This window comes from Lagopus muta, chromosome 27, assembly GCF_023343835.1.
Source record: "Lagopus muta isolate bLagMut1 chromosome 27, bLagMut1 primary, whole genome shotgun sequence".
NCBI lineage: Eukaryota > Metazoa > Chordata > Aves > Galliformes > Phasianidae > Lagopus > Lagopus muta.
Window position 1 is genome coordinate 2,519,282 of NC_064459.1, and position 12,483 is coordinate 2,531,764.

Consider the following 12,483-nt stretch of genomic DNA (forward strand, 5'->3'; position numbering starts at 1 on the left):
TGTGTATTTAAAAAGCACGCAGGCAAGGGTGGAGCCTGTAAATCTAAATCTGGCTTGTCATGGCCTAGTTATTGCAGCACTGACACTAAGTGAGGGCCCTGTGAAGGTGCTGTAGTATTGGATAATCACATTAAGATTCTCAGCTATGGTAAGTGTGTGAAGGACTGAGTCCCTGCTTTACTCTTGCTGGCCCATCAGCTCAGTGAGCCTAAGCCTTTGTTTTACCTTGGGAGAAGTCCTAAGTTAAATATGTTAGATGCGTTATTAAGGGTTGTCTGGTTGTATTTAAATACCAGAGCTGAAGTAATGCTACAGCTGGAGCTGTGAGAACTGCTGTTTTCCTGAGTTGGCAATGAGAGCAGTCCCTAGAAAGTAGGGCTTGTGCTGTGCACCTTGTGTTCTTTGCCTCAGTGGTATTGTCTAATGAATGTGTGACACTGGAGATACCAGTGCAGCTTTTATTTTGTCTTCCCCTCACCTGTCCCTGAATCAGTTGTGCTTAAGGTTTTCACCCTGCACAAAGCTCCATTTCATCAAGCCAATAGAATGTGCAAAACTGTATTGCTCATTTATGGAGACCAAATTCATTCTAGCTGCTATGTGAACTGTATGGAGGAGTTTTTTTTCTTTTTGGTTTTTTGTTTTTTGCTTTTTTCAAATGCTTATCAGTGATGGAAGAGGATGGAGCCTGATGCCTGAACCTTGAGATCTGGAGCTCCAGGGCTGCATGTACTGTTCCCATCTCTGCCATTGACTGCCCCTGGGAAACACATGGTGAATGTCACCATGAGAAGCTGCTCAGAACTGGTGTTAATATCAGTATGAACCAGGTGAACTCAAGCTGCTTTGCTTTCCCGGCACTGCTTTCCTCTGAGTAGAAGCATACCTAGAAGGCCTGTCCTTCCCCTGGAGGAAAAGGGTTGTGCACAGTCTTTTGTTCTGCAAGGAGAGAAGGGAGACTGGTGTTTCTGTGGGCTGAGTTTAACTCAGAGCTTTCCTGACTTTTTACAGGTTGCATCCCTGTTAAAATCTTCAAGCATGGTCACTATTAAATTCCCAGCCTTGTTGCAAGTATACCTGCTTAGCTAACCTTCTGTCTGCTTAAAATCTTGTCCGGGGAGATGTGGGCTTCAGCTCATTCTTCTGCTGTCTGTTCCTGCTTTAAGTTTCCTGCCTTGAAATACAAGGTGTCCTTTATACTTCAGCTAGGTTGCTATTTTCTCTGCAGTTCTAAAGCTCTGACTTGTTCCTACAGCCACTTAAATGGTCAGAACTTGGATGAAATTTGACTGACCATTCTTACTAACAGGGATGGAGCTATTGCAGCTGGAGCTAGTGTGGGTTTTTTTATTCTTTGCCCTCCAGATAATACTTCATTGCATAGACCGTTTAATTGGCAGTTGTTTCAAGATCTGATGTGATAACTTTTCCAGAGCAGTTCTGTCTTCAGGCTTGAGCTTTCTAAAGTGTTGTTCAGGGCCAACAGAAGCAGCTTAAAGCGACAAATTAATCTACAGCTTAAAAGTTCAGTAAACCCACCACGTTCTACTCTAAAATGATAATAACAATTATTTTGTGATGTTTAATTTCTTGTGTGGATGAATATCCTAAGATAAGACATTAAGAGCTGTATCTTTCCTTTTAGAAATGAGCGTGGGGACCTTCACAGGGTCACCTCTGTGCACGAGAGGAACTATATTACTTTGTTTTCCACCCTTTATTCACTTCCTAGTTGTTAGACGTGCACAGACTGTGGGATTCTAGATCTCTGTGTTTCAGAGGCCTTGAGATTTAGTAGTGTGCTGCAGAGACCAGTGGTTCGTATTCCCAGTGCACAGAAATCTTAATGGCTCATTCCAAATGCTGTTCTCAATAGCCTGAAGGAGCAAGGAGATGCTGGGCGGGCCTTTAAGTTGAAGTTGTCCCTTAAACTTGGCACTGTTATGCTTTAGCCCAAGTCAGGTGACTTTAAAAAAGAAAAACAAAGTATGAAGCTTGTTATTTTCTTTGAGGTAGAAAATATATATTGAAGGTAAACCTGTTTAGTTTAGCATTATCTGCTTTTCTCAGCTGGGGACTGTGGATAAGGGGTTTTGCTTTGTTTTTGTTCAAAACTGGACTCTGATGTTTAAAACACGGCCACATGATTGCTGCTCGGAGCTGAGGGAGCCTGGATGTCATTGGATCAGATGTCTTCTGGCCTTCCTGATTGCATGGAGATTGCTGCTTGTTCTGCTGTCTGTACAGCACATCCTGTGTCACCACCCTGTTCTCATTGCTACGTTAAGAAAACTAAGTCACACACAGACATGGATTTTGCTCTGTTTAGTTTCAGCTGATGGCTGAGCACATCCTGTCACTGCCCTTTGCATGCAGACATTTGGCACAGAGAATCCTAATTTTGTAGCCTGGATTGTGAGACTAACACCAATTATTTATTCCCTCCACTCCTGAGACATGAAGCAAGCCTGTGACTCTAGGGTAGGCTGTGTGTTTTCTGTGCATGTACCTTGGAGGGTGAAATACCCAGGCATCCTGGAGAACAGACTGGCAATGGACTGTTGCTCTCTGTGGCACGTCGGGTAAGAAGCTGGGGTTGAAACCAAGTCAGCGGTGAGACTTCCTGATGGGGAGATAACTGCAGCCCAAGAGCATGTGGGGAATGTTAAAAACAGGTTAGCAGGACAGTGTCAGTCCTGCCTCTGTGCAAGATGCTGGGGCAGATGCAATCCTATGCCTGAGTATGATGTGGAAGCTTAGAGCTGTGCTGTTTCACTGTGTTGCTTGGCAGTGTCCTATTGCAATTTAGAAAGGGTGAAATGAAGATGGTGAAAGCCTACCATGTCCATTAATCTTGTCCTCAACCTTCCTGCATTTGACTTATTTAGTACTCACTGGTGCAAGAATAAAATCTTCCCTTTTTTAATGCTTTTTTTTTTTTTTTTTTAATAGAGCTGTGAAACCTCTAGAAAGAAAATTGAGGACCTCAGATGTCTGTTTTTTGGTTACTGCTTAGGTGGAGATGACCATAGGAAAGGAAGAGAGTCCTTGGGGCTGTGCTGCTGATTCTGCTTTACTGTAGTGATACCAGGGAAGACTGAAGTGTCCATTGCCTGCAGAGTTCATGGTAGCAAACTAAATTCTCCTGCCTCCTGAAAAAGCAGGGGGCGTAGGAAATATTCACTGAATGGATCGGTAATTAATCCTTCACCAGACTGAAGAAAGCTTGGGAGTAACAGACCTAACGTTCACTTTCAAGTCTGGATTCTTGGCTACGTTCAGGGCCCTTTATGCCATGTGGCAGTACTAGGAAACCTATGCAGACATTTCTTCCTTTTGATGATTCATTGTGCCATACTCAGAGTGTATTGTGAGCCGTTCCAGGATGAAGGTTATAAAACCCCCTGGTGTTATTCTGTCATATAAATGACTGAAGCTCTGTGTGTGGGGAGGTTGTTTTGTCTCATAGCTGGTGTTACAGTACAACACAAACATTGTTACACTGACCCGTGTGTTTTTTACTCAGGTTCTACATTTTTTTGCCTTTTTGTTCATCCTGTGATTTAAAGAACAGAAGACATCTTTGCAAATTGCTCCTGTTTCTGATGCTCTGAGGAAAGTCAGAGCAGAGAGAACATTCCAGGTTGAACTCAGTAAATCAGGGGTTGTGTCATCTTGACTTTGCCCAGTGATAGAACTGATCGTGAGCATTACAGCCTTGCCACAAAGCCTATCTAATTACTGTGGCTTCTTAATTAAAACTTGAACCACTTTAAAGGAAAAAAACAACAACGTAATGACCCCATGAGGGCACCTCTGTTTTTGGCATCTCTGTATCTCTAAGGGCATTGGAGATGATTGATAAAGCAGAAGGACAATGTGCAGTGGATCCTGACTGTTCCAATTCCTTGTTCTGTATCAAGAGCAGAACACTTTACAATATTGATCCAGGCTTGTGGGAGGACTGAGCAATAGAAAGGGATAATATTGTAAAAAGAAACTTATTTTAGGGTGAAATATCTTGCCCTGGAAGCAAAGAGCTTGAAAATGAGAGTGGTTACATTGTAAGGGCAACAGTAGCATTTGAGATTGTCCATGTTTCAGCAGGTATACTGCATTAACATACCTTCCTTCTTAGGCAATGAGAGTGGAATAAAAGATAGTAGAAGGATATTAATGCAGCTTAATACTGACAAAAATAACACTACAATCCTAATGCCTCTCGCAGTTGAGTAGTGGAACTACAATTAGAATAAAAAGCCTGTATAACAACAAACCAGCAAATAACACAAGATCATGCGAGACATGGTGAGCGAGGGGCTGCTGCCCTTGACCACATTATTGCAGTGTTCTGTTCCTTCTGTAGGTGCTGTCTCTGGTGACAGCTGCACTCATGGTGTTGGGTACAGCTGACACTCTTTGAAAGTTTCCCTGGAGGTCTCTGCAGCTCAGCAGCCTTAGTGTGGCCTGTGGAGAGCATCCCAAAGGAACTTATTTTCCTCTGGTCCTACAGCTGAATCACTTGTCCATCTTCATCTGTGGTTACGGGTGGGGAGGACTGAGCTGAGTTATTACTTTACCTTTGGAAACGAGCAGTGAGAGCTGTAGGAAAGCCGTGCTGGTGCATCAGAGTGCTGTTCCCTGATGTGCTTGCAGAGCTTGATGCTAACTTTGGCTGAACTTGGCTGTTGTTTAAACAGCTACAGATGTTTGGACAAAGTTAAGCAATCCTATGTTGTTTTTTTTCTCCCTTGGCCTTTTCATGTGTAGTGAAGGGTTATTCCTACGTAGAGATTTGCTGAAGCCATCTTTGTCCATGGAAAAAATGCCCCTGATGTCTGATGATGGGTGATGTGCTATGTGTTGGCTGGTTATGCCTGCAGCCATGGAAAATGGAACTGTTTTAGTAATGCTTAAGGAATGGTGAGGCTGGAAACACCCTCAGCAAAGGGACTTGGTATGGTTTTCCTGTAATTGGATTACAGCATCCTGACTTAAGGAGGGGGGAGGAGGAGGGCAGGGAACGTGAGCCTTCCCCCCCTTGTACTTAGAAGAGTCAGTGCTAAGGAAGTTCCTCTGGCCCGCTAGATAAGGCGAGATATGACATAATTCTTGGTGGGCAGGAGTTAATAAGTATTTGGATTGTGCAGAGAGGGAGTGGGTTTGTGCCTGGTTCAGCAAAGCACTTAAAATGATGTGCCTGCAAGCATAACTGGGGTTTCAAGTGCCTTGCTGGCAGTCCCTAGAGGCAGTCTTCCTAGGGGGTTGTAGGGGACCTCTGAAAAGCATTTGGTTGTCCTTTTGTCTTCTGTGCTAAAGCACAGTGGGCTGTTCCGCATGCAGAGCTTTGAGGTGGATGAGACAGCTAAAACACAAAGCTGGAAACAATTTGATGGAAAACCACATACATTTTTCCTGCTCAGAAAAGAATTTCACCCCTGAAAATTTGTTTTGAGTGGCATCTAGTATGTCTGTCAGGAACTGTCGTAATTCTAGATATCACTAATTTGTTGATAGAAGGGCAATGGAGAGAACTCAAACCGAAGCAGTGTGTGGTTTTGGGTTGGATTTTGTTTTTAATGATCTGGTAGTTGACTCTTTCAAGTCCAAGGATTTGCTTCTACTCAACTGGAAAAAGGGGTGACTTCTCTTCAGACCTCACTGCTTTGGGGCTACGTGGTCCAAGGCAGCTGGACAATGTCTGCAGGGAAAGATGGATCTGTGCCCTGGAGATGCTTTGTAGCTATTACTGCAGAGCTTAAACATGTGGCTGGGAGATCATCCTGCTGCATGTAACGTCTTTGGGAGGTTCACTCAGCATGGATTTTAAAAGGAAGTATTCTGAAAATTGTATTTGGACGAAGCTATTCCTGTTTTCTCAGCTCCTCCGATGTCTCTTGGTGGTGGATCAGCACAGCAGGGTAACATGGCAAATGCACTGTTCCATTAATTTTGCAGCTTGCAACAAAGTAATATCCTGTGCCTGTTTTCAGCTGGACATTGCTGGCTGCTGATGACTTTCTGCTTGCAGGAGAATTCCAGGCTTTAGTCACTTAAATGAACCAGTGCTGTCCCTCTTACCTCTCTAAGAGAGGGATCACATACAGCCTCGTGCAGCTGGTTTTACCTAGGTTAGAAGTGGCTACAAGGAGCTGTGCATCCTGCTGAGCTTACAGAAGGGCTGAAAATACAACTGTCAGTGCTGAAAACCGGCCAATACGCTGACACAAGCTGCACGGAAACATGCTCTGTATAGCCAGGAGATCACTGGAACTTCACATTTTTTCCAGCTTATAGTAAGACCAGTTTGCTGGAAACAAAGGCTATGCCTGCCAAGATGTGAGGATGTTCCTGTGTTTGCATAGCTTTGCCTCTGTGTTTTGGCCCACCTTCTTTGGCCATGTGTGCACAGCTCTCTGACTTAACTTGGGCAGTTGAAGCTGTTGGCCTGACCTTGGCTGTTGTGGAGTTGCTTCGTTCCTGATGTGTCTCTGGGTTGTGGCAGAGCTGCCATATTGCTTTAGGGGCTGGCAATTTCTGCCCGTTGTTGTGGTTTCTGAGAATAGAAGTAACCAGTCCTCCCATAATGTGTATTTGGTGCTTCATAATCATTGCCTGTCCATTTGCCTGGCATCTATTTCCTTTTAACTGTCCACATTTAGCAAGATTGGGGGTTGGACTGGAATAGCCAGGAGGAAGCTGGCTGCAGTCAGAGGCCCTGGGAGCTGAAAGACCATGGGGTGGTGGAGCTGTAGGTATGCAAGGAGGACGGGGATAAAGGCAGTCAACAGCTAAAGCATGCTGATTTTAATAGGATGGTGTTGTTTGAATTTTTTCTTCCCTTTCTACTTCCCTCATCCTCCTCCTGCTTCACAGTGCGGTGCAGTCCTGTTCTCTGTGTGCAAAGCTGGGAGTGCTGAAGCCAATTAGCAGAGGAAGGTGTAATTAGTGCAGAGGAATTCAAATTGGGGTGGCACTTTTGATACCTCTTCTGATTTTTAAATGTGCAGTGACTGAGGGAAGTTTGCTCTGCATTTTTTTGTGTCTTTCTGGGTCGCATCCTGGGGACAACTGAAAGCAGGGCTCAGCTGCTATTGGTGAGGAATATTATGACCTGTTTTGAGGCATTGGAGCAGAGGATGCAGTAATTTCTTAGAACTTACGCATCTTCTCTTCAATGTGTATGGATCAGATCCTGCTTCTTGAATGGCACAGTATAAAAAAAAAATTGTGATATAGTATAAAAATGACAATATGTACCCTGACTAAATCTGTACTTCTTTTCTCTGGAGAGAAGCCTGCTGCTTTTACTAGTAGCAAAACTGTCATGCTTTAATCAGCCATCAGTGGGAGTTGAACAATAAAGCAACCAAATTGGTAGGAGTGCTTGCAGGCTATGTAAGCGAAATGATTTTGTACAGCTTTGGTTTGCAGGAGTTGAAGATGAGAGAGAAAAGGATGCAGGATGTGACTTTCCCGTGGCTGTAAGTGCTGCTACATCAAAAGCAGGGCAGCTCCTCATCAAACTTTGCCATTCTTTTCTTCTGTGCAGTTGCACCTGTTGTGTGTGGTGCTCTGCTTTCTGGGCAGGGTAGTGCAGGCTGTGTTTCTCAGCTCCAGTGTGTTGATGTTGCAGACCTGTGCTGGAAGACTTTGTTGTTTTTCTAAGTTCTGTAGTTTATTTGCCAGCTAGCCCTGGTAAGAAAACCAGCACTGGATCTGGACTAGAAGAAAGGTACATTGCATAGAACTTTGCTAATGAGATATTAGCAGTCAGCATGAGGAGGTATTGACTCCACTGATTGAGAAGATGACTCTTAAATTTAGTGGATGTCTTTTTTTTTTTTTTTTTTTTCTCTTTCTAAAATGAAGTTTGATTGTTCTGTGTTTTTCTGCTCGTGTTTCTTTCTGCTGAGCATGGACTGCAAACAGAGGTAGGATATCCTGGTGGCCTCCGAGCTGGGAGAAATGAACTCCTGCTGGAGCTTCTCATTAAAAAAAAAACAGAACTGTTTTGATGATGACTGAGACTGTAATAAAAAAGAATAGTTGTTGTTTTTTCAGCGTAGTGTTTTCTCTTGCATTTCTGTGGTTCATAGAAACATAGGGAAATCAAAAAATAAGTCCAAACCTGATCACTCCAATGACTGGAAATGGGATGTTTTACAAAGGAATTAGGAAAGTAGTGCTGACTGTAGGTCCCTTGTTTCTGATAGCTCTGCTGCAGGTGATAAGAGGGGGAGCTCAGAGTGCTGTCTTGCTTTCAGCACAGGCATCTGTTGTGGTATGGATAACACAGAGTGATGGTGCACATTTCTCAGCCTAGTAATGAGACAAATGTGGCCACAGGTTTAGGAGTTCTTAAAAATGATGTGCAATTTGTGGTGCTGAACTTGAAGTGGTGTAAGGGTGAGGGTTTGAATTTGAAGCACTATGAACATATTGGGCTCTCTGGAGCTACAGGACTTTTAAAACTCCCTGGCAGCAGTGAGCAGCATCTCTGTGGCTCTCTATCCCAGAGCCATGGTTGATTTTTATTTATTTATTTATTTATTTATTTATTTATTTATTTCCTGAATTTGAGTCTGCTGCATTTTGTTGCCTGGTTATAGTTTTTTGAATGGAATCTTCTCATCCACTGCCTTATTTTCTAGTTTCTCTGGGGCAGCTCTGCATTAGTTTTGCTCCTGAAGTCATGGGGACTTGGACCTGGAAAACCCAGCAGACCAGGTTCCTAGGATAACATTGTTGCTGTTCATACTTCAGCTTTGCCCATTGTAATGGAAATTAAATAGGCAATGAAGAACTGTCTGGCAGGGCAAGCAGTGGGTTTAATAGCTTGTTATCACTGAGATACTTCATGTCTAAGCAAAGCTTGACGCTCAGGAGATGTGAGGGGGCACCCATCATGGTGCTCTTGGTTGCCAAGTGCCCTCTTTCTTCTGGTTGTGTCTGTAGGCCAGGACAAAGCTCAGGAGCAAGGACAGAGCTTTATGTCTTACTAAACGGAATTACTCTATTTTCTGCAGGTGGATTTGCCATAGTGTTTCTTGTGAGGACAAACAATGGGATGAAATGTGCCCTGAAGCGGATGTACGTCAATAATGAGTACGACTTGCAAGTATGCAAAAGAGAAATCCAAATCATGGTAAGTCACCACTTCCTTCTGGGGGCTGTGACTGAGAGCCGTGTCACCTTCTGTCTGTGAGCTGTACTGAGTTCACAGAATCACAGAATTACCAAGGTTGGAGAAGACCTTCAAGACGATCCAGTCCAATGTCCACTATGTCCCTTAACACAAAATCCAAACGTTCCTTAAACGCCTCCAGGATCAGTGACTCCTCTACCTCCCTGGGCAGCCTATTCTGGTGCCTGACCATTCTTTCACAAAAGTAGTATTTCCTAATGTCCAGCCTAACTCTCCCCTGGCACAGCTTGAAGCCATTCCCTCTAGTTCTAACACACAGTTTGTGTCACAAACAGTGGGTTTCCTTAGCAAAATGGTCATTCTTCTGGAAGGCCCAAGCTCTCAGAGTTACACGGTTATGTGAAATATCTTGGGTTGCGTTGTTTGTAACTTAAATTGTTTTAGTAGTCAAGAAAACATGACAACTGAAACACAAAGGGAATCTCAGGAGAAAGAGTGGGGACAAAAGAAATTCCTCAATCAACCCCAGTCCTGATGGGAAAGGGAAGAGCTGAAGAGGTGTGTGTGTTTAGGGGGTGTTTATCTTCTAGATTTCACTCGGATGCAAGGTGTTACATGATAGCTATTTTAAGTAGTAGTTTTAAACTTAGCATCTCTAAACAAAGAAACGGAAATTATTTAACTGGATTTGGTGAGTTTTGCTCGGAGCCTAATAATAGTGGAAAGGGACGCTTAGAGAAACTGTGCAGTGAGGAATGAAAGAGAACACCCTTGTTCTGCAAATTTATGATATGAGGTGTTGGTTTAGGAAAAGTGATCACTTCAAAAACTTCCATCCATAGTGTTTTTTTAAACTAGATTTTAATTGGGTTAATACCTTCAAAGATAACTTCTGGATTTTGTGATTTATTTATTTATTTATTTTGTGCAGTGCAGCTTTTGGGTATGCTTTGTCAGTACTGCAGTTAGTACTACGTTGGTAAAGTGGTATAAGATCTAATCTTAAAAGGCTTTGACTGTGCTCACAAAGCTTGCTTCCTTGCATTTTTCTTGCTAGTGCTTTCCATTGTCTCTGTCTCTTTGGAGCCTGGCTAACCTGGAAAGCAAGGGCAGGAAATGTCTTTCTGATTTTTTTTTTTATTTTTTTATTTTTTTATTTTTTTTCCTGCTGAATCTTCACAATAAGATTGGAGCTTCTGTGTGCTGGTGGAAGGTGGGGGGAGAAGTGCAGCACGTACCATGCATAGCCACTGCAAACCATCTGCTTGCTTCTCCCCTACACAAAGAAGGAGCAACTCCAGCAAGCTTAACGTGGGTGATTGGGGGACACATTCAAACATCTGGACCAACCCTATGGGAGTTAGTTCTGTTGGTTGTTTGCTTCACTGTTGCTTGTCTCAAATCATTCTGAAAGGAAAGCAGGTGGAGGCAGGCCTCAGATTTGATCATGTTGTATGCAGTGGTTAAGCCAAAGTGACAGGAGCTTGCGCTTAGGCAGGGGAAGAGCTAGGAAAGCTAAGTGTTGTAGAGGAATCAAATTCAAATGCTGCTCATCCTGTGTGGCTGTATAATGCTTTGAATGTGTTTATTTTGCAGAGAGATCTATCTGGCCACAAGAACATTGTAGGATACATTGATTCCAGTATAAACTCAGTAAGCAGCGGTGATGTGTGGGAAGTGCTGATATTAATGGACTTCTGCCGAGGTGAGTGTGGGCTCAATATGTTGTTCATCTGTAGGTTTGGCCCTTTTCAGTGCTTACAGGAAAATTGCACAGCATTTTCCTTTCATTTCAAAAGGGAAACTATTCCTAGGCATGGCCCTTTCTTGAATACCAAGGAACTGTTGTGAACAAAACAAAGCAGAAACTAAATGTAGAGAAACAGATGATATATGAGGTTATGCTGACTGTTGATTCAGCTCTTACTGCCTTTGCTGAGATGGTCCTGGATTGTTTTTGTTGTGAGGGGAAACCTTGAAGTGTACATATGTAGCTGTTTTCCATAGGCCGGTCCATACTAAGTGCTCTTCTATAGCTGCAAGGCTGTGGAATGAAATTATTCTGCACTGCATGTCATGCAGCAAGCTTTTTCTCTTTCAGCCTGACTTAGGATTATTCTGGAAGAAGCTTGAATTGGACAATGTAAAGCCAAAAAGTGTTCCTTTTCACTTCTTTTTACTTGTCTGTCTCTAGCCAGACAGGCTCTTCTACTTCTTTCCAGCTGTCCTAAAGCCTTGATCTTTTGTGGCTAGGATGTGATGTTTGGAAAATTACACATGTGCTGTGCTCAAGTGCCACTTGCAGGAAAAGCATGAGCAAAAAGAATATTTTGGCCAGGTGACTTCAGAAGTCTGGCTGTTCTGGGTGGTTTAATACTGAATATCACAAGGAGTGTTTCAAGGAAGGGATCTGACAGTGCCAGTAAGTTCATACTCAGCTCTGTGTTACAGGTCACACTTCAAATAAAAGTATAAATGCTGGCAATTCAGAATTCTCTCTTGCTAGCTTTCCCTCTGTGTTGGATGGTGGGCTTACAGAGTATGTTTTGTCTTTCTAAAGTGTCTCCTCTATGAGAAAAGGGCTGCAAAGTGGTATTTCTCTTGTGGCTTGCAAATACCCTTCTTGGCACGTTGTTCTCTTGGTCTTCAACTCTGAAGCACAGGAATTGCTATCATGCGTTGGATTTCCCTTTGTTACTCTCAATCTGTGACAAACAGCTGCTTAAACTGAATTAATGCATCTTTATGTGCTGAACTGCACTTGCTGAGTGCATAATACAGCTGTACTACTTACTAAGCTCAGCTTTTCTTCAGAGCTTTAGTGCTATGGATATGAATTTTGATGCAGCTTTACCAAAGATTCAAATTTTTTTTTCCCCTGTGTACCTCAGATGTTTTTAGGGGGAAGAAATTGTGTGGATTTTCTGCGAAGACCTTTACAGCAAAGAGATGAGGCAAAGTTAGAACTCATTCAAAGCATGAAAACTGCTGAAGGTTCTCCTTGTACAGATAGATTTTGCCAGTCTGTGATTTTGGCCAAGCCATTTAAATTATGCTTTTTTTGAGTCTGTCTCTTTGCTTCCATGTGGCAGACTGTTTTGTGGTCTGTGGGTGCCTCAAATTTAGCCTTCTTTTCCTCTATTCTGACAAACATTTTATTTTGAGGAGGAGAGGAAAACTGTGGCTTAGAATTGCATCTCATTGTTAACATGGTGAGGTGGAGGAGAAGCAAACTTGTACTACTGAAGCATTGTCCAAGGGTCAGATGGAGCACCTCCCGGCAGATATATAAAAGTTTAGGCAAAGAAAGGAGGAAACAAGATGACTGAGCTGAT

General features: G+C 43.0%; 1 protein-coding gene across 17 annotated transcripts in view; it reads left to right on the forward strand.

Moving 5' to 3' along the window:
- The window catches only part of AAK1 (AP2 associated kinase 1), a 62,591-nt gene that overhangs the window by 9,286 nt on the left and 40,822 nt on the right, over nt 1–12,483 (forward strand). For all 17 annotated transcript variants that reach the window (XM_048928331.1, XM_048928334.1, XM_048928335.1 and 14 more), the window contains 2 exons: nt 9,030–9,148; nt 10,745–10,853. In XM_048928331.1, the coding sequence (XP_048784288.1) occupies nt 9,030–9,148; nt 10,745–10,853 (228 nt within the window). The remainder of the gene's footprint in view (nt 1–9,029; nt 9,149–10,744; nt 10,854–12,483) is intronic.